Source organism: Cornus florida, unplaced genomic scaffold, assembly GCF_030987335.1.
Source record: "Cornus florida cultivar Cherokee Brave unplaced genomic scaffold, ASM3098733v1 CherokeeBrave_3.0.0_Hap2_Chr04, whole genome shotgun sequence".
NCBI classification, from domain to species: domain Eukaryota; kingdom Viridiplantae; phylum Streptophyta; class Magnoliopsida; order Cornales; family Cornaceae; genus Cornus; species Cornus florida.
In genome coordinates, this window is record NW_026775574.1 from 94,756,360 (window position 1) to 94,781,692 (window position 25,333).

A 25,333-nucleotide genomic window follows, 5' to 3' on the forward strand; every position below is an offset into this window, starting at 1 on the left:
CACCATAATTTGGGGTGTGCAAAAAAAAAAAAAAAAAACCGTCAACCCGAAAAACCAAACCGGACCAGACCGAATCGGACGGTCTGGGCCGGTTCCATAGCGATTCGGTCCGGTCACGGTTTTAAAATAATGGAACCTTGAATTTTTTGTTTGGTCCCTGATTAGGTTCCTATAGGACTGGACTGGCCATACCGAACCGTTATAATATATATACAAATATATGTTATGTTATATATATATAGCTATACCTATATACTACTCTGAACTTTAGAAGGGATTTCGGCACAACGATCAAACAGGAGCCAATATTCATCATTATCTGATTTTTATTTTTATTTTTTATTATTTGCTTTTGCTTCTCCCAATGTTTTGATTTTTGGGTACGTGCCAACATTCCTTCACTATCTCATTGTTTTTCTTTGATCACGCTGCCCCATTCACTTCTTAGTTCTTATCGTCACAACATCTAGTGGATTTTTTATTGTTGACATCGGTGACATCCTCTTTCTCACTCTCACCCCTTCTCTCTCACTTCCAATTCACAGATTTCTGAGTCTCACGACGTATTTACGCCTCAAGTGAGCATAACCAACAACCACAACGAATCAAGTTTCTTAGTTTTCAACCATGACTTTGTTATCCTTTTCAGTTTCAGTAAGATTCAACCTTATTTTAATTTCTAGGGTTTAACTTTTTGGTCTTTTCACACACTTTTCCCTCTCTTTTTCTCTCTCTATTTTAGTCTTGGATTCGGGAATATTGTAAATGCTTTTATTGATATTTTTGTTGTATATACGATTCAAGGGGAAAAAAAAAAAGGAAATAAAATTCAACTAGAATTGTGGAACTGAACCGAACCGAACCAAACCATTTTTTCATGCTTTGGGCTGATTTGGTTTCATGGCTCAAATAGTCTTGTTCGGTTCTTGATTTTCTGGAACCGTAGGGAGCGATTTGGTTCCAAAAATTCTCAAAACTAGACCGTGTACACCCCTAACCATAATTGAAGAAAAGTACAATGAACTTTGACTTAGGCTTACACCCTCTATACTCTACCAAGAACTGTTAGAAACGGCATTAGAAAACGCAAACTTTGGAAGGATTTTTAAAAGATTCCGCTAAGAATTTTTTGCGAATCTATTGACGAGCGCGTTCCTCTCTGCGAGGAGATGAACGTGGTATATTGATTTTCTCAAATCCGTTTCCGGGTGAATGAGAAATTGGCTCCAAAGTAAGTGATTTATAAAGCCTAAATGGGTGTGAATAAAGTGGGAAATGCTTGTCCCACATCGAAAAAGTAGCAAAGCAACCTTGAGTATATATATGTCTAGTATGGGATTTGGGTTTGGGCCCAAGGGCACCCAAGTTTTTAATAGGGGGAGGACCTAGGCTAGCCTGGATCCGAACCAACTACCACACGCGCGCGCCGCCCGCCCGACCAGGTCCGGTCCGGGCTTGGGCGGGGCTTAATTGTAAAATGGGTCTAACCTTTTTACACAAAGTTGGACTGGGCCTGTGTGGTTATTTTATTTACTGGACTTATTTAAGTGGGCTTGCGGGTGGAGCACGCTGGGCTGGGCTGCCGAAGTTTGCTTGCTGGGCTTAATCTGTTTTGGGTTTAAATTCAAACCAAAAACCATAAAACAGAAATCAGAATAGGCACCAACAAGCCTATAAATACCCATCATTGGGTTCATTTCAATTCATACCAATTCAGAAATCTTCTTCTCTTCTTCTGAATTTCTTCTTCTAATTCTTCTTTGTTCGGTTCAGCCACTGGTTTGGGTTCAACCTAAACTGGTTTGGATTGGGTTCGAACCTTGGTTTCCAAGTTTGGGTTCAATCTTGGTCTCCGAGTTAGGGTTCAATCCTGGTCTCCGAGTCTGAGTTCAACAGAGAGTACTACATCGAGCCGGTTCGCCTATTCCATTGGTTTGAAGTGCTACTACCAAAGGAAGAAAAGTCATTGTATCCTGGGAGATAGACGCCGAAGAGTCCGTTAGCACCGTAACGGGGCGTATCTGTCTTAAGGCTATAGAATTAAATTCTAGCCTCGACTTTATCAGGTTCTTTTATAGTTTTATTTTCTTGATATTAAACTATATAAATATATATATAGATTATTATAATAAATATTATATTTACAAATAATATTTAAATAAATTATACTATAGTATATGATACATTATTTTTCCAACAATCTTAAGACAGATACCTTTATACTATAGTAATAATTATTTAATTATTATTGTTGTTATAATTATTATAATTTGACTCGTGGTCTGTATATCAATATATAACAGACAAATGGCAAGTACGAGTATTACCGTGCCTAATGTTCCCGTCAGTCATGGGGAGAAGCCCGAAAAATTCAACGGGACGGAGTTTAAAAGGTGGCAACAGAAAATGATGTTCTACTTTACAACTCTGAATCTAAGCAAGTATCTGACTGAGACTGCTCCAGTGTTAGATGAGGGTGATACAGACATTACCAAGCTTAAAGCTGTTGATACATGGAAGCACGGAGACTTCCTATGCAAGAACTACATCCTCAATGGATTGGACAACACCTTATATAATGTGTACAGTCCAATAAATACTGCTAAAGAGCTTTGGGAGTCGTTAGACAAAAAGTATAAAACAGAGGATGCTGGCTTGAAGAAATTCGTGGTTGGACGATTTCTGGACTTCAAAATGATAGACTCCAAGACAGTCGTGAGCCAAGTGCAGGAGCTCCAGCTGATCCTACATGAGATACATGCTGAGAAGATGACATTGAGTGAATCTTTTCAAGTAGCTTTAATCATTGAAAAGCTGCCACCTACTTGGAAAGATTTCAAAAATTACTTGAAGCATAAGCGTAAGGAAATGGGGCTCGAAGACTTAATTGTCAGGCTGAGAATTGAAGAAGATAACCGTACATCTGAAAAGAGAGCCGGAAATTCTTCAATGGTGTCAAAGGCAAATGTAGTGGAAGCAGGACAGAAAAATAAGAAGAGGAAGCACTCTGGAGAAGGTCCTAGCCAAGGAAACTACAAGAAGTTCACTGGGAAGTGTTTTATATGCGGCAAGCTAGGACACAAAGCTAAAGATTGTCGTAGCCGTAAAACACATCATAACCCCAAGAAGAAGACCACTGAGGTGCACATAGCTGAAGAAGATAAGTTGACAGCTAATGTATCAGAGTTAAATCTTTCAGCTGTGGTTTCTGAAATCAACCTGGTAAGCAACAACAGAGAATGGTGGGTGGACACAGGAGCTACTCGTCATGTTTGCTCTGAAAAGAGGATGTTCACTACCTATGAAACTATAAATAATGAAGAACAACTCTACATGGGGAATTCTTCTACTGCAAAGGTTGAAGGACAAGGAAAGATCAAGCTACTAATGACCTCAGGGAAAGAGCTCACTCTTAATAATGTGTTGCATGTACCAGACATCAGGAAGAACTTGGTCTCTGGGTCACTACAAAGCAAGAATGGGTTCAAGCTGGTCTTTGTATCTGATAAGTTTGTGCTGACTAAGAATGGGGTGTATGTAGGCAAAGGGTATCTAAGTAATGAACTATTTAAGTTCAATGTAATGACTGTTGTACCCAAAGCTATTAATGATAATAATAAAGCTAGTGCTTCTTCTGCTTATATTATTGACTCATCTGATGTATGGCATGGTAGGTTAGGACATGTTAATTATGATACTATTCGTAGATTAATTAACATGGAATCTATACCTAAATTTAATATTGATTTAAATAAAAAATGCCAAACATGTGTAGAAGCAAAATTGACTAGAACTTCATTTCACTCCATAGAGCGAAGTACTGAACCTCTAGCATTAATTCACAGTGATATCTGTGACTTTAAATCTATGCCAACTAAAGGTGGAAAAAAGTATTTCGTTACTTTTATTGATGACTGCACAAGATATTGTTATGTATACTTGTTAAGAAGTAAAGATAAAGCCTTGGAAATGTTTAAATATTACAAGAATGAGGTTGAGAATTAACTTGGAAAAAAGATAAAGATGTTTAGAAGTGATAGAGGTGGTGAATACGAAGTACCATTCGCTGACATTTGCTCAGAACATGGTATTATTCACCAAACTACCACTCCTTATTCACCTCAACAGAACGGTGTTGCTGAACGCAAAAACCGTACCTTAAAAGAAATGATGAATGCTATGTTGATAAGTTCTGGTTTAACCCAGAATTTGTGGGGGGAAGCTTTGCTCTCTGCTAATTATGTTTTCAACAAGGTACCTCAAAAGAAATCAAATGTGACACTTTATGAATTATGGAAAGGTCAAAAACCTTCCTATAAATTCTTAAAAGTGTGGGGGTGTTTAGCTAAGGTTGCGGTTCCTATTCCTAAGAAAGTTAAAATAGGACCAAAAACCTTTGATGGTATTTTCATAGGCTATGCACAGAATAGTAGTGCATATCGTTTTCTTATGCATAAATCAGACATTCCTGATATCCATGTCAATACAATTATTGAGTCAAGAAATGCTTATTTCTTTGAGGATATATTTCCATGCAAAAATCCTCTTAAAAGAAATTATGATACTGCTAATAGCAATATACAAGAGAATATAGACCAAGAGTCTATAGATGATGAAAATGAGGAAGAACCTAGACGTAGCAAAAGAGCTAGAACGTCTAAATCATTCGGTCCTGATTTTTTGGCATATATATTGGAGAATGAGCCACAAAGCTACAAGGAAGCTATGTCTTCTCCTGAAGCTAATTTATGGAAAGAAGCCATAAATAGTGAAATTGAATCCATCATGCAAAATCATACTTGGGAGCTGGTGGATCTTCCTCCTGGTACTAAACCTTTACGGTATAAGTGGATTTTCAAGAGGAAGATGAAGCCTGATGGTTCAATTGAAAAATATAAAGCCCGACTTGTTGCTAAGGGATACAGGCAAAAAGAAGGCTCGGATTATTTTGATACATATTCACCAGTCACAAGAATAACATCCATTAGATTGTTACTAGCTATTGCAGCACTGCAAAACTTAGAAATACATCAAATGGATGTTAAGACTGCCTTCTTAAATGGTGAATTAGAGGAGGAAATCTATATGAAACAACCTGAAGGGTTTATAGTTCCAGGAAAAGAAAAGAAGGTGTGCAAACTTGTAAAATCCTTATATGGATTAAAACAAGCACCTAAACAATGGCATGAAAAATTTGACAAAGTGATGTTGTCAAATGGCTTTAAAATTAATGAGTGTGATAAATGTGTGTATGTGAAAAACACTCAAAATGGATATGTCATTGTGTGCCTATATGTGGATGATATGCTAATAATGGGCAGTAATGATGTTATAATCAAAACTACTAAAAAGATGTTGACCAAAAATTTTGATATGAAAGATTTAGACATAGCTGATGTCATACTAGGAATTAAGATTTCTAGAACATCAGATGGTCTAGTATTATCTCAATCTCACTATATTGAGAAAATATTAGAAAAGTTTAATAAAGGGGATAGTAGTCTTGTAAAGACTCCTGTTGATGTAAATCTTCATTTATCGAAAAATACTGGTCCTAGCATATCACAACTTGAGTATTCTCGCATTATAGGAAGCTTAATGTATTTGACGAATTGCACACGACCAGACATAGCATACTCAGTTAATAAATTGAGTAGATATACTAGTAATCCAGGAAAGAACCATTGGACTGCAATAATTAGGGTTCTAAGGTATTTAAAATATACTATAAGTTATGGATTACATTATTCTAGATATCCAGCAATACTTGAAGGATACAGTGATGCTAATTGGATATCAGATACAAAGGATTCTAAATCCACAAGTGGCTATGTCTTTACTATTGGAGGAGGTGCCATATCTTGGAAATCTTCAAAACAAACTTGTATTGCCAGATCCACTATGGAATCTGAATTTATTGCTTGGATAAAGCAGGTGAAGAAGCTGAGTGGCTTCGTAATTTCTTAGAAGATATTCCAAATTGGCCTAAACCGGTGCCCGCTATATGTATACATTGTGATAGTCAATCAGCAGTTGGAAGGGCACAAAGTAATATGTACAACGGTAAGTCTCGAAATAGACGTCAACGACATAATACCATTAGACAATTGCTCTCAAGTGGGATAATCTCAATAGATTATATCAGGTCAAAAGATAATTTAGCGGATACGTTTACAAAAGGTTTGACAAGAGAGCAAGTATATAGTTCATCGAGGGGAATGGGATTAAAGCCGAAAGCTAACGAGTCATCTTAATGGAAACCCAACCTAGTTGACTGGAAATCCCAAGATCTAGGTTCAAAGGGACAACAGAAATTCTGAATGGCTCACCAGAAGCACTGGGAAGATTCAATCTTCTACCCATTTCTATGATGAGACAGTGTTACCTACAGCGATGAGTAGGATAAGCTATGCTTTTAATGACTCTTATACCTTGAAAATTCAAGTGGGGTATGGTAGGATACTCTTAATAAGAAGTCACTTATATGAGTGTGAAGTGGGGCCGCTTCTATGAGAACTTCTAAGGCTAAGTTTTCTGGAGCGCTCATGAAATACCAGGCGTTGTTCAGGGCCATATGAACACAACTGTGAGAACCGACTTTGTGTGGGAAGGAATTGTGTGTTTGCTATTGTCTTGGTTTACATTAACGGCTGAACAGTTCAAGACATAATGCTCACTGGTTAGCCAGTAAATCTGATAGTAATACACTAGGGAAGGTTCAAGGCCAAAAGCTACCTATCCCGATGCAGTAACTTTCCAATAGTACTTTCTATAGTGTCTGTATCTTCTCCTTTTATAATCTGCGCAAATTTTCATTCATGTGGGGGATTGTTGGAAACGGCATTAGAAAACGCAAACTTTGGAAGGATTTTTAAAAGATTCCGCTAAGAATTTTTTGCGAATCTATTGACGAGCGCGTTCCTCTCTGCGAGGAGATGAACGTGGTATATTTATTTTCTCAAATCCGTTTCCGGGTGAATGAGAAATTGGCTCCAAAGTAAGTGATTTATAAAGCCTAAATGGGTGTGAATAAAGTGGGAAATGCTTGTCCCACATCGAAAAAGTAGCAAAGCAACCTTGAGTATATATATGTCTAGTATGGGATTTGGGTTTGGGCCCAAAGGCACCCAAGTTTTTAAGAGGGGGAGGACCTAGGCTAGCCTGGATCCGAACCAACTACCACACGCGCGCCGCCCGCCCGACCCGGTCCGGGCTTGGGCCGGGCGGGGCGGGGCTTAATTTTGTAAAATAGGTCTAACCTTTTTACACAAAGTCACGCTGGGCTGGGCTGCCGAAGTTTGCTTGCTGGGCTTAATCTGTTTTGGGTTTAAATTCAAATCAAATACCATAAAATAGTTTTTGTTTGAACCAAGGGTACAAATTAAAAACCACCAACAGATTTTTAATTTTGATTGGTCAACAATGGTTGCACCCATTCGGACTATGGGTGCACCCATTCAGAATAGGCACCAACAAGCCTATAAATACCCATCATTGGGTTCATTTCAATTCATACCAATTCAGAAATCTTCTTCTCTTCTTCTGAATTTCTTCTTCTAATTCTTCTTTTTTCGGTTCAGCCACTGGTTTGGGTTCAACCTAAACTGGTTTGGATTGGGTTCGAACCTTGGTTTCCAAGTTTGGGTTCAATCTTGGTCTCTTAGTCAGGGTTCAATCCTGGTCTCCGAGTCTGAGTTCAACAGAGAGTACTACACCGAGCCGGTTCGCCTATTCCATTGGTTTGAAGTGCTACTACCAAAGGAAGAAAAGTCGTTGTATCCTGGGAGATAGACGCCGAAGAGTCCGTTAGCACCGTAGCGGGGCGTATCTGTCTTAAGGCTATAGAATTAAATTCTAGTCTCGACTTTATCAGGTTCTTTTATAGTTTTATTTTCTTGATATTAAACTATATAAATATATATATAGATTATTATAATAAATATTATATTTACAAATAATATTTAAATAAATTATACTATAGTATATGATACATTATTTTTCCAACAAGAACTAATTACTGAATGTTTCGGCTTTGCACGCACTCTTTCAGGCTTACTCCCTTGATCATTGAAAGAACAAATATGTTTTGAAGATTAGTAGTAATTAAGAGAATTGCATCCTAAATCACTCGTGTGTGTAGCATTTATGTTCACACCTTTCTCATTTTCTTTAAACCTAAATTGTTAAAGTTAAAAGAACAAATCTGCTTTAAAGATTAGTCGTAATTAAGAGAATTACATCATGAATCACTCGTCTGTGTAATATGTATGTTCTCAATATAAAAAATAAACAATCTCTCAATAACTCTCCAGGGTTTTGAAAATTAGATCACAATAACTGTAATGATTTTGGAGATTAAAAAGAATTTTATATAGGTATTTAGAGAGAGTTAATAATCCTTGGAAATCTTACCAATTTCGTCCAATAGCTTCCCTCTAAAACCTGGTAAAAATGTAATTTAAATTTGACTTAAAAAGAACTTTTTATGATTGAACAAGTGCAACCGGATATGTTTGAAGTCTAACCAGTTGTACTTTTTATGAGAGCTACTTTTTAATTTGAGAAAAAATGCAACTGGTTATGTTCAAAATAGAATTAGTTGTATTTTTTCTGAGAGTAAAAATAAACATGTTTCGACTCAAAAACCTCTAAGTTCTCAATTCAATATTATATATTGTGTAATGTGTGTCCCCATTCCAAACTTGTCCAAATGGTGTTCTCATTGATCCGAAGTACGCATGCACATGTAGTTATAGTTTCAACATCGAGACTCAAAATAAACTGAAAATTACAACCACTGGCAGATCCGGGGCACCAAAAAAAAAAAAGATCTTTTTTTTTTTTTTTTTTTTTTTTACTATACCTAATTTTAGCCCAGCCCAAAAAAATAAAAATTATTACTATTATTAGTCCATCCAAAGAAATATTAGCCCACCTCATTGACAATTTCTGAATTCGTTTAACACTGAAATATGGCAATTACAAAATTTATACTTCATAATGTTTTTTTTGTAAATAGTTTTCACTTTATGCATCAATTATTATTATTATTATTTTGTTATCAATTATTAAACATAAAGAGATTTGATAGTGGGTCTAAAACATTTCTACCATTTTTCACCTTCTTTTTTGCCCAAATTTATTTTTTTCTTTATAGTATATCGTAACCTACCTAAAATTTTTATTTTCTTCTATTATTAAACCTCAACTAACAAAGAAATGTAATAGTGGCCCAAAATATTTTTATCCTTATATCACTTTTTTTTTTTTTTTTTTTTTCAATCTCTCTTATCCTCATTACATAGGCGTACACACACACACTCATATATATATATATATATATATATATATATATATATATATATTTCTCCTTGTTATCGTTACACCAACCATAATTATTAAATATATATTTTACCATTGAGGTGGGAATGATGAAATTTTCTATATTTTTTTAAGGCTCTTATTAATTTTTATCTTTTTTTTTTTTCTCACATATTTTTCATCCCCCCTTCCCCCCTCTCCCTCTCTCATATCTTTACTCGGTACTCATTACAATTTATAATTTCATTATCTCACTCCATCAAAAGATTTTGAATACATTTTTATTGTATTGAAGAATTTGTTGAAACATTAGACCAAACATTGAAATCAGTTTCTATTATTTTAAAACTTAAATTATTTTATAATTTTATTAATTTTGTTATCATAAAATTATATATTTTGCTTGTGAGTTGTCATCATTTTTATTTATATTTTTAAATGCGTCTACTAGTTAGCAAAAACTAATTAACTAATGATGGAACTAAAGATTAGAAAAATCTTTTTGCTAAGTTTAAAAATCACGAAACACCTCATAAACATATTTATTAATATGAACATATGGGTAGATTTTATTAACAGGCCACTTTAAATATGTTTTTTTTGCCTACAGCCACAAATTATATAGAGTCGCCTTTGATTGGGTTTGAAAGTGTGAAGAAAGAAATGAATACTATACGGTCAAGAAATAAGAAATACACTATTAAAGGTTATAGTTTAATGATGTTTTCTTACTATTTTAAAGAAAAGATTGTGAGTTCATGTCTCTGTAGAGATAAGTTGGTGCTGAATAAGTTTATTGCCAAGGTTAAAATAAATAAATAAATATATATATATATGAAAGAAAAAGAAAAAAAGAAATAGTATTTCTTATGTTTGGTTTATATGTTTTGTTTTACTTTAACAACTTAATCTAATCACTAGAAAGTGGCAAACATTGCCCATCTGTATCAGTTGGTTGCGCGCAAAGCTCTTAACCTTGTGGTCGTGGGTTCCAGCCCCACGGTGGGCGAGTATGTGTATCATTTTTTTTTGGTTCACAATTCATTTTTCACTAAACGTGTGAGAGAGAGGAACACGAGTTGGCCTAAAAATTTGTTCTATTTATCATTTTCAAAATAAAAATGATGTTTTGTGTAATTAAAAAAAAAAAAAAAAACTCTGTGCCTCGAAAATATTTCTGAATTGCAATCTTTGATTTTATTTATTTATTTATTCAATCAGTCTTATTTTCTCATTTTATTTCCCTATATATATATATATATATATATATATATATATAAACACACCGATTCACAATTGCATAAATTTCGAACCTCCCACTTTGAAATGTGAAAAGGTACAACTTTTGATTAAAATTAAACCAAGTATACCCTTGCCAAAGAACCATAAATATTTAGAATACTTGTCAGATATACGGATACAACCTGAACACATGTTAGATATCAGATACAATCCAAACACATGTCGGATATAGCTAAAATTATCTTGAGAATTGAATATTTTTATTTTTTTGTTAGACACAACAATGATAGGTTTTGGACACTTTCAGGATACGATATAGTGGTATTATAATTTATTTATTTATTTATTTATTTTTGAAGAATGGAATTCAGTGTAATTTAAAATATATAATGGATTAATTAAAAAATAGTATAAATTTAAGAAAACAAAAATAACAAACATTTGTCCTAAACTCCAAATTAATGATTTTATTCATGATTATATGGATAAAAGGACAAATAATAATATTTATATATATATATAACAGTATATAGGATAAAGTGCCAAAAAAAAAAAAATCTAAACTATTGTGGTTTTGCAAATAATTAGTGAACTACAAATAACACATTGAAGTTCTATTAATTTGTTATAATTAAGAACATGTGAGTCACCGTCCATTAATGGAAATGTTAAAAGACAATTTTACTAATCTTCAAAACGCCGTCATTTTAAGATTATTCACTTAAGGTGAATGAGATGGATCGGGTCAATGTACATGTAGTGTTCTGGTAGAAAGTGAACATGTTTAAGTTATTTGGAACCGGTTCAACTTTTTCCCAAATCAATTGGATATGATTGTAACCCCAATTAAACCCGTTCAAGTTTTTCTTGAACTAATTAGATGGAAAGTTAGAATATTGCTATTTTAGAATTGAAAACTGATTATTCTAAAACTGATATGGTAACATCTCATAGGAAAGTTGAGTTTGAAGATTTTATAAGCAGAGATGAGTGTGAGAGATTAGAAAGAAATAAAAATAAAGGAATTTCAAATTTTGACTCTCTAAAAATGCCACATTAGCTTTTTCAAAAGTCATGTCAACAACTTTTGCTCTCCAGAAACCATCAGGCTCTTCGAATTTTCGCTCTCAAAAAAAAAAAAAATAATAAATTAAAATTAATTATAATAATAAAAAATGAAAATTATTTTATTTTATTTTATTTTTTTATTTTTTAACTTTTCCTTTACGGCTATATTTGTAACGGTTATATTTTTAACGACTATATTTTTAAGTAGATGAATTTGTAATTTTAATTATATTTTTTTAAAAAATTTATATATATTTAAAAAAAAATATAGCCGTTAAGGCACTATTTGTGTCGGCCAAATAGTGCCTTAACGGCCAAATGCATTATTTGTGGTACACATTTAAAACTTAAAGCAAAAAAATAAAATAAAAAACAAATTTTAAGGGGAAAAAAAGAAAAAAAGCTTTTTAAATTTATTTTTGGCCCAAATAAAATTTATTTTTGACGTATTGTGCCTAAACAATATATTTTTTATTTAATAAATTTTATTTTATTTTTTATTTTAAAAAAAGATCTCAAAATAACCTATTTTTAGGTTTTTTTTTTTTTTTTTTAAATAAAAAATCTGCCAAACAGTTCCTTAGGGCACTGTTCGGCTCACTGTTCCAGGAGTAGGGCTGCAAGTTGGACGGGCTAGCCCAGCCTAACCCAACCCCAACCCAAGAATTTTGAAATTTAGACACACAATTCACAATTCGGGTTCATGTTCGGGTTGGGTTTAATCGAAACTAAGACAAAAATTAATTTTTTTTTTTTCTCTTTTCTCTCTCCTCTCTCTCTCTCTTCTTTCTCTTTTCTCTCTCTTCCCCGAATTTTTTTTTTCTCTCTCTCCTTTCTCTTTCTCTTTCTCTTTCTCTTTTTCTCTCTCTCTGCCCGATTTTTTTTTTTTTTTTTTTTTTTCTCTTTTCTCTTTTTTCTCTTTTCTCTTTCTATCTCTCTCTTCTTTCTCTTTCTTCTTTCTCTTTCTTCTTTCTCTTTTCTCTGGCTGTCCCTCAGCCGGTCCACCGCCGCCGCCCCTCAGCCGTTCCACCGCCGTCGCCGTCACTTCCAAAAATAAAAACAAAACCCATACACACAAGTTAGCAGTTGCAGAGAGAGAGGGGAGCAAGCTTGAGAGTTGAGAGAGAGGGGGGCAAGCTTGAGAGTTGAGTGACAGCGGCTGAAGCTTGCGAACGGCGAACCCGAACTGGAACAGCCGGCGATGGAAACTGAAACATATGGGTTTTGATTTTTTGAACAATTTGAAATGATCTGAAATATTTGGGTTTTGAACTTTTGATTCTTGCAGACAGATCTAAAATATATGGGTTTTGAACTTCTGATTCTTGTAGATTTTGTAGTTTGAAGTTGGAGAGAGTTGAGAATGAGACTGGACGATTGGGGAGGCTAAAATGATTTGCCCTAAATTTTTTTTCTTTTTTAATAATATATAGATAAATCTATATATATAGATATATATCTATATAATATCTATATTTTCGAAAAAAAAATATATAAATAAAATTTTAAAACTCAACCCGCCAACCCGACCCGATCGGCCCGAAAATATTCGGACTGGGTTTTGGCTATAACCCATGTTAGGTATAATTCGGGTTGACCCAATCCAACCAGATTCGGGTTGAGGTTGGGTTGGGACTAGGCTGGGTTGGGCCAGTCCAACTTACAGCCCTATCCAGGAGCAATGAATAAGACAAAACAGGTGCAGCGGAAACGGCGCCGTTTTACCCGCGAACAAAATTGAGCCCTACCAATTTTAGTTATACCGCTGCGCGCCAATGGACCATAGGCTCGCGAAAAATGGGCTTTGAAGAGCTCTAAGGGATGAATGTAGTGGGGAGACACTGGGTGTTGAGTTCTGACCGAGTATTAAACATTTTATGTCTGTTTGACGGGAACCATTTTATGAAATTCAATATTGTAACTTTCTTATACTTTTGTCAAAACATATTTACATTGAATTAATTATTAAATAAACATCACACATAAAAAATAAATAATTAAATAAACATCGAATACTTGTCGTCAGTCCGGAGACCCATTTTATGAAATTCAACATTTTAGCTTCTTATACTTTGTCCAAACAAATTTACACGAATAGAAACATAAGGATTTTTATTAGTTCTGGTTCTCGGCTGATAGGTAATTGTAACATTATAACCATAAACAAACCTATTTTTTAATTTTAAAAATGGCTGATATTTCTAATTAAATAATATTATGATTATGACAAAATGGTATTAAATTTGATCAAAATTCTCAAATCGGATTTATTCTTTCACAAGGGCCGGGAGCCAGTCCACTAACCATGAGACGAAAAGTGACCCAATCTATTACATTACTAATAATGCATATAAGTCTGTCTATTATTGAAAAAGAAAGAGAGAGACACACACTACTACACACACAAATAATGGTGAGGTTCTAAGCTATATTACAAAGCTATAAATAATAAGAGTAGTCCCATCTACATTGAGTGCTAGCTATTAGAAGCACTCGGACGGCAAGAACTTGCTTATCTATTTATAGTATTCTAACAAGTCTAAGAATTTTTTTAATATTTTTAAATTTTAAAAAAATATAAAATAAATTTCATTAAATATTTTTTTACTAACAACTATTATAATGGTTAGCTCTTACTCAGTATGGAATTCTAAAAAGCCCCAAATTAATCACTCTAAAAAGCACCAAATTGTTATAATTTTATTAATAACTCATTAACATTTTCAATTTTTTTAAAATAAAAAGTCTAATAATGTCTCATTAAGACTTTCCCAAACAATGCGGAAAAAAACAAGAAAAGAAAATAAAAGAGAAACAGTAATTAAAAGCCCTAACTATGAAAATAAATTGTTTGTGAATATGAATAATATATGGGGTGTTTATTTCATATGATATTGAAATAAACATAAAAAAAAAATAAAAAAATTATTGTCTAGTAATTAATAATATATATATATATATAGAGAGAGAGAGAGAGAGAGAAAGTACGTGAGCACAGTATATATAAACTTCAGGATTTTTCTCTTCTTGCAACGTATATATTGTATTTTAAACTTTTAATTAGATTGGTTGATTTATACCAATTGGTTTGTCACCACACATACAAGGTCGGAGTATTCTTCTTATCGACTTTATTGGTCATGTGTCATTTTATTTATTAGTTCATTTCTTAATTAAATTTATTTATTTATCTATTTATACTTCAGTTCAAACTACGATTTTATTTACATAACTAAAGTTAAAAGGAGTTAAATGGGGATATATTTGAGTTGGTATTGACCCCGGCTAACCGTTTAAACTTGTCTATCATTATATAGACAACACTCATTCATGGAATCACCAAATGGCATATAAGATAGTGGAGATTCAAGTTAGATTAGGCCAGATTCGACACGAATACGACCTTCTAAGAGAAAGAGTGGCAACAACCATGAAAAACGACCCTGTTACCCTAAGAACCCCAACCTGGTACAATTATAACACACTTTCTTGCCAATCCCAACTTTAAAGGGAAAGAGATATGAAATGGAGAATGCAATGTGCATTTGTTGGTGATATATACGCAAACCTTGCATTGAATCAAAGCACAACACATCATCACACTCCCCCAAAAAAAAAAAAGAAAAAAATTAAACAAAGTAAGTTGTGTAAGCATAGTAGTATCGGAATGCATAGAGCATTACGAAGAGCATACATCAAAGTTTGAGCGGACCAAGAAAGGAAACCTCATGTATCCCAAGTATCACTAAGCAATAAAACCCTAAAAGTTCAAGTGAATCACGACCCCAAAATAAAGATTAGGACCTGTGGGAAGTTCGATAAGCTCCCTCGCAATGCAACCGATCTTTCAAGTATTCAAGCATAAAGATGTGTGAGTGAGTATGCATCATAGAGACAAGCTTTTATGTAGTGCAATGTGATGTGAACATCCTTCGAAGAAACCTACTTGCATAACCAGAGTCTTTACACCCAACCACTACATTGGATTAGTGCACCACAGAGCACCAAAAAAGAAAATGCAGAACCATGGAATTATAGACGAATTGTAATTTTGGATGAAGTTGCATGTAAACACAAAATAGCTTAAAATTCTCCAACTTAAAAAATCTAATAATTTGAATTGTCTTTTCAAGTATGGATGGAGTATTTTAAGACAATTCAGAAAGAAAAGATGAACAACTAAATTGGGGAATAAAACAATAGAATCTATCTTCGAAAACAAAAGATTTCAAGGCATATAGTCCCTTTTAAAATTAATATATTATTCTTTTAAGTTTAAATTTATAATTAAATTTGAAATTTTTAAAATTTATAAGGATATCTATGAAAAGATGTGAAATATCGTTTTTTAAAGGGAGTAATTATTGAATGTAAAAATAAAGAGTAAAAAATTATTGTTAAGCCCATCTAATTAAATAGAGTTATAAGAGTTGGTGTTAAATAATGTATAGACTTCATTCTGTTCTACTTTAGTACAAAATAATATAAACTGATATGCTGATTTGAAGCTATTGATTTGGGTGTTGAACTGTTATAACATGTACCTATTATTTAGTTAAAATTGAATTATTAAGAATCTATTAGTTGCAAAATAATATAAAATTAATAGTTATATTATTTAATATTAAAGATTAAAAATTCTATATAAATTTTACTTAATAATATGAAATTAATAATTATTAGTTATTAATGATAAAAAATTGGGTATTAAATTAAAAATGAAAACAAAAAGTTGTTTAATGATACTTCGAAGATAAAAAGTTTGAAGGTTAAAAGTTAGGGTAAGTTCCTATGAACGGAGGGTACCATTCACTTTGAGACTTGAGAGGTAGATGAAATATCACTGGGAACAAGGCCCTTGGTAGTATCCGTCTATTTATGGGTTGTGGATTCTATTATATATATATATATGATTGTTATTTATATCTCAATAACATTTTCATTTTTTTTAAATAAATTTTAAAAATAAAAAATTAATAATAATTTTTTAAATACTTTACATTCAATGTTTTTTGACTAACAATTATTATAATGGTTAATAAAAAGCATCAAATAAATTACTCTAAAAGGCACCAAATTATTATTTATATATCTATATCCATATCTATATAATTTCTTAACGTTTTTAGATTTTAAAAAAAATATAAAATATTTTTTATTAAATACTTTACATTAAATGTTTTTTTTTTTTTTTTTTTTTTCAATTTAAAATCTAAAAAGTATCAAATTAATCACATTAAAAATCACCAAATTATTATAACACCCAAATCTTAGTGTTATGTCCAAAGGAAGAATTTTCTCTCAATTGCTAAATAAAGGAACTAATAACACCATCCTTTCGTAGAGTCTAAAATTAATAAGGAAATCAATTCACGTAATTTCTAAACCGATTCCACACCACCGAACGGTTTTAACTTCTTGTGTACTTATGTAAATATTAAATAAAAGGTTGAACAAGTTCTATGGCTTGAAACCGGTTGTAGGCACGCTGGAACCGATTCTAAGGGGTGAAATTGGTTGCAACACGCTGATAACCAAAATAGACACCCAATCAACACTTCACAGAAACCACAACAGTAGTAACACAAGGTTCAGCAGTATTATAAATTGGAGAATTTACTTTTTTCAAATAAAATAAATTGGATAAATCAATACATCAACTTTGAGTGAAAGTTGTGAACGTCAATGAGGAACATAACAAATCAACTTTGAGTCCACAAAGTTTAAACAAAAAAATTCTGAAAATTATTAATCAATGATAAATTCTGCCTTGCAGTACATATATTTGTATTAAAGAAAATCAAACTGTCATAAGAAAAGGATTTTTTTATAAAAAAAATTATAAAAAACGAAGCCCAAAATGGCATTCTGTCTAAGAAGTTACGAAAAAGTAAGAGATGAAACTAATAGAAGTATTAACTATTAATTATAAAAAATCAGAAGGTTCAAGTCCATTTAGACTTTGTACAAAAATTCCAAAATACTCAATAGACTGAAAAACACTATTTTAGAGCCCTAAACAATGGAATTCGATCCAAAAGTATAGACTAAGATACATTGCTTCCCATTGTTCCAATCCCAGAGATACAAGCAATCCTCAATTGAGGTTTCGTCTAGCCCAACGTATGAGGGTATGGTGGCTTAAACATATTTGGGCCTAGAGTGAAATCTTGGACTAAAGTGGTTTCCAAAGCACAATTGCTGTTGACATACAGAAGCCCAATCCACCATTCAGAATTAAGCACACATTTGCTAATATTCATCTGCAATCCTACTCGGCCGAATGTAACCATTTGGGTTGGGTTGGAATGGGCTTAACCGTTGAGTGTAAGACAATTAAATATTTAGTGGACCTTTCCGTATGTTGGGCTTAGCATATCTCATATTATCATACAATTAATTACTCCTGGTATTTTTCACAATCTCAAAACAAGCATTTCCATAAACTTGTTCACATGTGTGTTCACGAACAAACGAACTGAGATGAGAATAGAGATGTTGAACTCGACTTAATTAATAAACAATCTAATAATTGTGTCTTCGATCAGTTCGATTACTAAACAAACAACCGAATTGATTCATGTCCGAGCTATTCACCAACAACTTAATTCACTTCCGGTCATATACTTAACATAGTCACACATAAATAATTCTGTAACGCTGTGTAAAAACTAGCTGTAAAATAAATAAATAAATATCCATCACCTATTTTAAGCATAGTGTTGATGTAAAAGAAAGATTTAGATTCTGATACTTCATGAAGTCAATATATTTCTTCTAGTTGTAAATAATTCCTTCAGAGCTACGTTTACGGATATGGTTCGAACTTTAATCGATCCGTGGGAAAGGAGATGTTTTGCATGGGTCTTGTGAATTAGTCGACACAAAGAATCATACACCCCATTATTGAAAATAAATAAATAAATGATACCAAACAAGTCCACTCTCATTTTTCGAAAAAACAAGTCCACTGTGAATTCATTTCATTCAAGAACACTGGCTTCACAAAAATAATAGGCATGTGGGTTGTCTCTTTCGATTTGCCCTAATTTCAATTCAATTGAGACATTGGATAACTATATATGGCCTAATTGGCCATCATTTGTGCCGACGTCTAGCTTATACAGAAAGACAATGACATACATATCAATCAATACAATGGACTTTGTATCAAAATGGCTCCACACGGTTCGAATAAACAACGAGTATATAGTGTGAATACAAGAAAAATATGCATGATTAGAGAGACAACAATTGACATGGAATATTTTTGGCCAAACACGATTTCATTAGACATAAATGGTGGATCCCATGATTGGTTCTAGGGTTGTCCGTGACACTCAATCCCATCAACCAACCAACCAACTTGCTATAGATCCTCCATGCAAAAGATGCCAAGATAAAAGATAAATTTATTAAGGGTACAGCCATGTCCGTGAGATTTGGTAAAAGGATACTAGGATAAAATTTACCTGTTTTTTGGACAAAGATACTCTCTAAAGGTTCAAAAATGGACAAAGAAACCCCTTTATATGAAAAATTGACCACATTACCCTTTTACCATTTAAGAGACTTTTTTAACTTTACAATTTAATAAATTGGATCAATTTACCCACATGAATAATGTATGCATAAAAAAAAAGTAAAAAACAACTTTATATTGTTCACTTCATTTTTTTTTTTTTTTTTTTTTTTTTTTTTTTTTTTTTTTTTTTTTGGTTATTTACTTTATAAATGTCCTAACTTCTTAAAAGTGTAGACGTCTAAAATGATTTTTTGATTTAATACATATATTTCAAATAAATTATATTTTGTTATTACTTCTTTTCTTTTTCTTTTTTACTTTTAAATTAAGATGCTTAATTCTTTTCTCTAAAAAAATTAAACCAAACTCTTTTTCTTAAAAATAAAAAATATGGTACTAGTATAACTTTATGCATCTTAAATTATATATAAAATATTATGCATTTTCTAATATAAAAGAAAATAGGTACTAGTATAACTTTATGTATGCCTTTGTTTTTTTTTTTTTTTTTTTTTTTTTTTTTTTTTTTTCCCTTTTATGTTGGGAAATGCATAGTATTTGATATATAATTTAAGATGCATAAAGTTATACTGGTACCATATTTTTTATTTTTAAGGAAAAAAGATTGGTTTAATTTTTTTAGATGAAAGAATTAAGCATCTTAATTTAAAAATAAAAAAGAAAAAGAAAAGAAGTAATAACAAAATATAATTTATTTGAAATATATGTATTGGATCAAAAAATCATTTTAGATGTCTATATTTTTTAAAGTTGGGACATTTATAAAGTAAATAACAAAAAAAAAAAAAAAAAATGAACAATATAAAGTTCTTTTTTTGTTTTGTTTTGTTTTGTGTTACTTTTTTTGTATGCATAAATTGTTCATGAGGGTAGATTGGTCCAATTTATTAAATTGTAAAGTTAAAAAAGTCTCTTAAACGGTTAAAGGGTAATTTGGTCAATTTTTCATGTAAAGAGGTATCTTTGTCTATCTTTGAACCTTCAGGGGGTGTCTTTGTCTAAAAAAAAAAGTAACTTTCATCTGAGTGTCCTTTTGTCAAACCTTAGGGGGTATGACTGTACTTTACCCATTTATCAATTTGTTTTTGTATTTGAGGAAGAATCAACTCATCCGCTAGCTAGTCGTTTCTTTCAACTCTTCGATGATTTGCAAATTTTGAAAGTACACACTCACCCGTAAATTATGTACATCATTTAAATTTAATCGGTTTCCCATGACACTCCATCAAGCAAGCAACTTGCCATGCATACCGCATGCATAAGAAGCCAAGATATATATAGAAGATAATTTATGCTCTTGTTCGATCAAAATTTTATTTGTATTTTTCGAAAAATCAACTCATCCGTTAGCTTAGTCGTTTATTTCAACTCTTTGATGATTTGCATTCAACCGACACTAACCAACCAACTTGATATAGATCTTGCATGCAAAAGATGCCAAGATAAAAGACAATTTATCAATTTATTTTTGTATTTGAAGAACAATCAACTCATCCGCTAGCTAATCGTTTCTTTTAACTCTGATGATATGCGAATTTTAAATGCATGCACTCACCCGTAAATTATGTACATCATTCAAGTTTAATCGGTTTCCCATGACACTCCATCAATCAAGCATGCATAAGAAGCCAAGATATATAGAAGATAATTTACGCTCTTGTTCGATCAAAATTTTATTTGTATTTTGTGAAGAATCAATTCATTCGTTAGCTAGTCGTTTCTTTCAACTCTTTGATGATTTGCATTCAACCGACACTTTATCAACCAACCAACTTGCTATATAGATCCTGCATGCAAAAGATGCCAAGATAAAAGATAATTTATCAATTTGTTTTTGTATTTGAAGAAGAATCAACTCAACCACTAGCTAATCGCTTCTTTTAACTCTTTGATGATTTGCGAATTTTGAATGTATGCACTCATCCATAAATTATGTACATCATTTAAGTTTAATCAAATCATCCCTTAGTATTTTATTTTATTTATTTATTTATTTATTTTTTTCTAGTTGGTACTCATACACACTGCATTCACTAAGGTTCGAACCCCTAACCTTCCTTTGAAAAGTAGAGACTTTGTATTGCTAGGCCACAGGCCTGTTGGTAGATAGTTATTTCTTTTAACTCTTTGATGATTTGCATTCAACCGACACTTAATCAAGCAAGCAACTTGTATCTTGCATGCATATAAGATGCCAAGATAGAAGATTATTTGCGTGCTTGTTCGATCAAAATTTTCTTTGTATTCCACGAAGAGTCAACTCATTTGGCTGCTAGGTAACTCTCAATTTTCAACTCCATTTTTGATTCAGATGCATGCACGGATGCATAGTCTTAAGTTTAGTCACATATTAACCACTTTTACAATTCACAACTAGAGAATTATCTTCTTGTTTTATCGTCATAACAAAAAAATTAATTGTGTGGAAATCTTGCAACTATGATTAATTGCAGTGAAAAAAAGATAATTGAACTGGAAAATACAGATTAATTGTCGAAAAAATGAGATCAAAAGAAAGAGAACATGGCCATATATTCTTGATTAATATCAGTAGATGCATGAAAATACGACAAAGATCAAGTGTCCTAAAGAAGATTTGTATCATAATTAAACTTTAAAGTGCGTAAAATAGGGTTGACAGAGAAACACGAATGTTCATTAATGAAAAGACACATGACCCGAAACTAGGATCACAAAATCAAATGGCCCCACAAAAATTCCCTAAACTAAAATCTTTGTGAAATTAGAGAACTAAGAAAAGAAGAGAAAAAAAATATATTTAAATCCACTAGAACTCTCTCAAAAATGGCATAATTTTGGATCCGAAAAGAACTCCAATCTCATAAATAAATTATTGTGTATGCTGTAGAGCTCATTTAAAGCTTTCTATACTTACCCTACTAAGTCCCGTAACTTTCTCGGGTACAAAGTTAGGGCTGCTTTGTTAAGTGTTTACTGTTTAGTTTAGTTATCTGGTTTTCAGTTATTCAAAAAATTGTGGAAAACAAAAAAAAAAAAAAACCATGCATTCTAGTTAGTTGACAGTACATTTCTTAGAACTACTTTTTGAAAATTCAGTTATAAAAAAATATGTTTTCAATCAGTGGTTTTCTTGATTGTTATAAATAGCTTGCTATTTCTGGCCGAATGTAACGCCAACTGTTATGGATCAAAATTCCTGTTGACTACAAATTTACAGAACTATGCTACAAAAGTAACATGGCAGTTTGCCTTCCCCATCTTGCAATCTAAAATTTTGGTCATGTGATTGTGTTGCCAGCTAATTCAAATACCAAGATCACATATAGATTTAGCAGGGATGAAATGAAATGAAAATAAAAATAAAAAGATAAAATTAAATGAAATAATAATTCTTATTCTATTGTTAAATTACAAAAACTGAATGATAATCAACATTCCAGGTTGTGATTATAAAAGGCCATGTAAGCCTTACGGTTTTGATTTAGGAAATTACTATGATACACAAATTGACAAATTCATTTGATTGCCTGCAAGTGAGATCCTTAGCAATTGGCCTTCTTTGGGTTTAAGAATCGTGTGTGTGTGTATGTTTTTTAGCCAAAATCGACTCAACTCCATAGGCACAGAAGGTGGCTTCATCCATCATACGGGCCCAAGCAGCTGTGCTTCTTGATTTATTCTTTTAGGATATTTCAATTGCCAAATCAGTATCAATTATTGCCAGAAAAATATTTACAATTATTAATGCATTGGCTATAAAATGATGGGCCGCCTGTGTTTGGTAGGCTATTTATCTAAGTCACACAGTCTTTCTCAACAGGTGTCGCTCTTACGCTCTCCTGTTTTCACGCTCCGCTTACACTCTCGCTCAAATTCTTATTATTTATGACTTAATTCTGCTGCTCTTACGCGATCCCGCTCCTGTTTTATGTGACTTAACTGCTTATAAGTAGGTCAATGAATAGCTGTGAAAACTTTTAATTTACTTTTATATACAAGAATTGGAGTATTTTTAAGAAAAAGTATTGAGTATACATAAGGCGGGAATATCAGCCTGTAAAATACTGGTAATGTATATATGTTTTCACTTTTCTCTGATTAGACCCTCCTTGAGACCCTATAAAAACTCACCCACACTACACATCTTCCATGCCCAAATTCAACTTCTCTCTCAATATTGGTCCTTTAAGAGATGGTTTCCAAAAGCAATGCATCACTTGCTCTCTTTCTCTCACTCAACCTTCTCTTCTTTGTCATTGTTAGTTCATGCGGCACTTGCCCTTCTCCTAACCCTAAGCCAAAGCCGAAGCCGAAGCCGAAGCCAAGTCCAAGTCCGCCAAAGCCAAAGCCAAGTCCAAGTCCGCCAAAGCCAAAGCCAAAGCCAAGTCCAAGTCCAAGTCCGCCAAAGCCAAGTCCAAGTCCGCCAAAGCCAAGTCCCCCAAAGCCCAGTCCAAGTCCGCCAAAGCCAAGCACCTGCCCTAGAGATACCCTGAAATTAGGTGTCTGTGCCAATTTACTGAGCGGGTTGCTTGGGGCTATTGTGGGTACCCCTCCAAAGACTCCATGCTGCAGCCTCATCCAAGGCCTCACCGACCTCGAGGCCGCGGTTTGCCTCTGCACTGCCATTAAAGCAAATGTTCTGGGCATCAACCTCAATGTCCCTCTCTCCATCAGCTTGCTTCTTAATGTCTGCGAAAAGAAGGTTCCAGAAGGCTTCAAATGCGAATAGAAAACACTTCCACTTTCGATCCTCACTCTGCTATAAATTTCTACTGCAAGTTAAGTGCGTGTGTGCGTGATAACATCTCGTTAATTTCCTCTGTTTTAGTGTGGTTGTGTTTTGATGCTATTAAATAATTAAGCTTGCACAAGTGTAAAATATTCAAGCGATTTGGCTCTTACATATCATGTTCACACATGATGGAAATAAAGTTGTAACCGTTTTGTAAGATATGAATATGTTTTACTCGTATAATTGCTATATGAAATGAAAAATCAATACTTGGAGTTTATTTATTTATAAATTCTGAACGAAAGAAATTTGAAAGAAATTTTCTAAATAAGAAACAAATCGTCACCCAATGTGTTAGCTACTACTCGATACAAACCTAACCTTTGATATTTTTTTAATGGAGTGTGATACACTAAATAAATACAAGTTTAACATTTGACATTATTTGTTCATAATACAAACCGTATATATACATTGGGACGTCCTTTGGCACAAAAACATTTGGATTTAAATTATATTTGTGATTTATAGCGTGTTAAATGATATATGTGATTTAAAAGTGTTTCTATTACAAGCTTACGAGGTTGAAAGGGTTTTTTTTTTATAAAAAAAAAAACTACAAAAGTTATATGTTAAAGGTTTAAAACTGTTTTAGAAACCATGTAATTACAGATTTTAAGACAATTCATGATCGGCAGTGACCATTGGAAGGAAGTCCTTGTCATTTTGTAGCACAAACATATTCCAGTGCACGTGGTACATGAAATATTAGTGCATCCTCACATGCAAAAAGAAGGAAATGAAAGATTATTCAATTTTTACTAGAAAGAAAAAGCTTCCATAACTAATTGATTGACATTGACTTCCAGAAAATCATCTATTTAGTTCCATAATATTTAATATGGCTATCGTTTTGTTTGTGGGATCCAGATCTTCTCTAATTTCTCACCCATCACTATTAAATCAGCATTACGACACTAGCTACATTATAATGCCTCACATATACAACACTAATATAATAACAATGTCAAAACCATTAAAGCGAGAAATCAACACCTTTATGTAGTAGTTATTAGTTGTAAATTTCAAGTTATTGCATTAGCGATTTAAAATTAGTATGGAATTGATTTAAATGCACATAATAATGACCGTGGGACAAAAAGAGGAACAAAGAGATAATCCTGGTCCTTTTTTGTGAGATTCTTCAAACCCAATTTCAAAAAAAAAAACCTAGATTTATATTGGTGGTTAATTATATAGTTCTTATGTATTTTTTTTTTTCCAATAAAGTTTTATTGACCAAGAATATATATATGGCAATCATCTACTACAATTTTGAATACATTCTTTGACAAAATGGGAACTATAAACATTCACACGGATAATGAATGAATGATTTTGTCCTTGTAGTGATGTCGATCGGCTGTCATATATTCAACAGT

The 25,333-nt window shown here is 32.6% G+C and overlaps 1 protein-coding gene across 1 annotated transcript; it reads left to right on the plus strand.

Annotated features, from left to right (window-relative positions):
* Window positions 1–23,294: 23,294 nt before the first annotated feature.
* Window positions 23,295–24,175, plus strand: LOC132304024 (lipid transfer protein EARLI 1-like). The gene has a single exon (XM_059801518.1). It carries the CDS (start codon window positions 23,352–23,354, stop codon window positions 23,886–23,888), a length of 537 nt encoding a protein of 178 aa, XP_059657501.1. The 5' UTR covers window positions 23,295–23,351; the 3' UTR covers window positions 23,889–24,175.
* Window positions 24,176–25,333: the final 1,158 nt, after the last annotated feature.

Bases quoted from the DNA above. Each gene is read 5' to 3' on its own strand.
- LOC132304024 (XM_059801518.1), top strand. From the start codon at position 23,352: ATGGTTTCCAAAAGCAATGCATCACTTGCTCTCTTTCTCTCACTCAAC.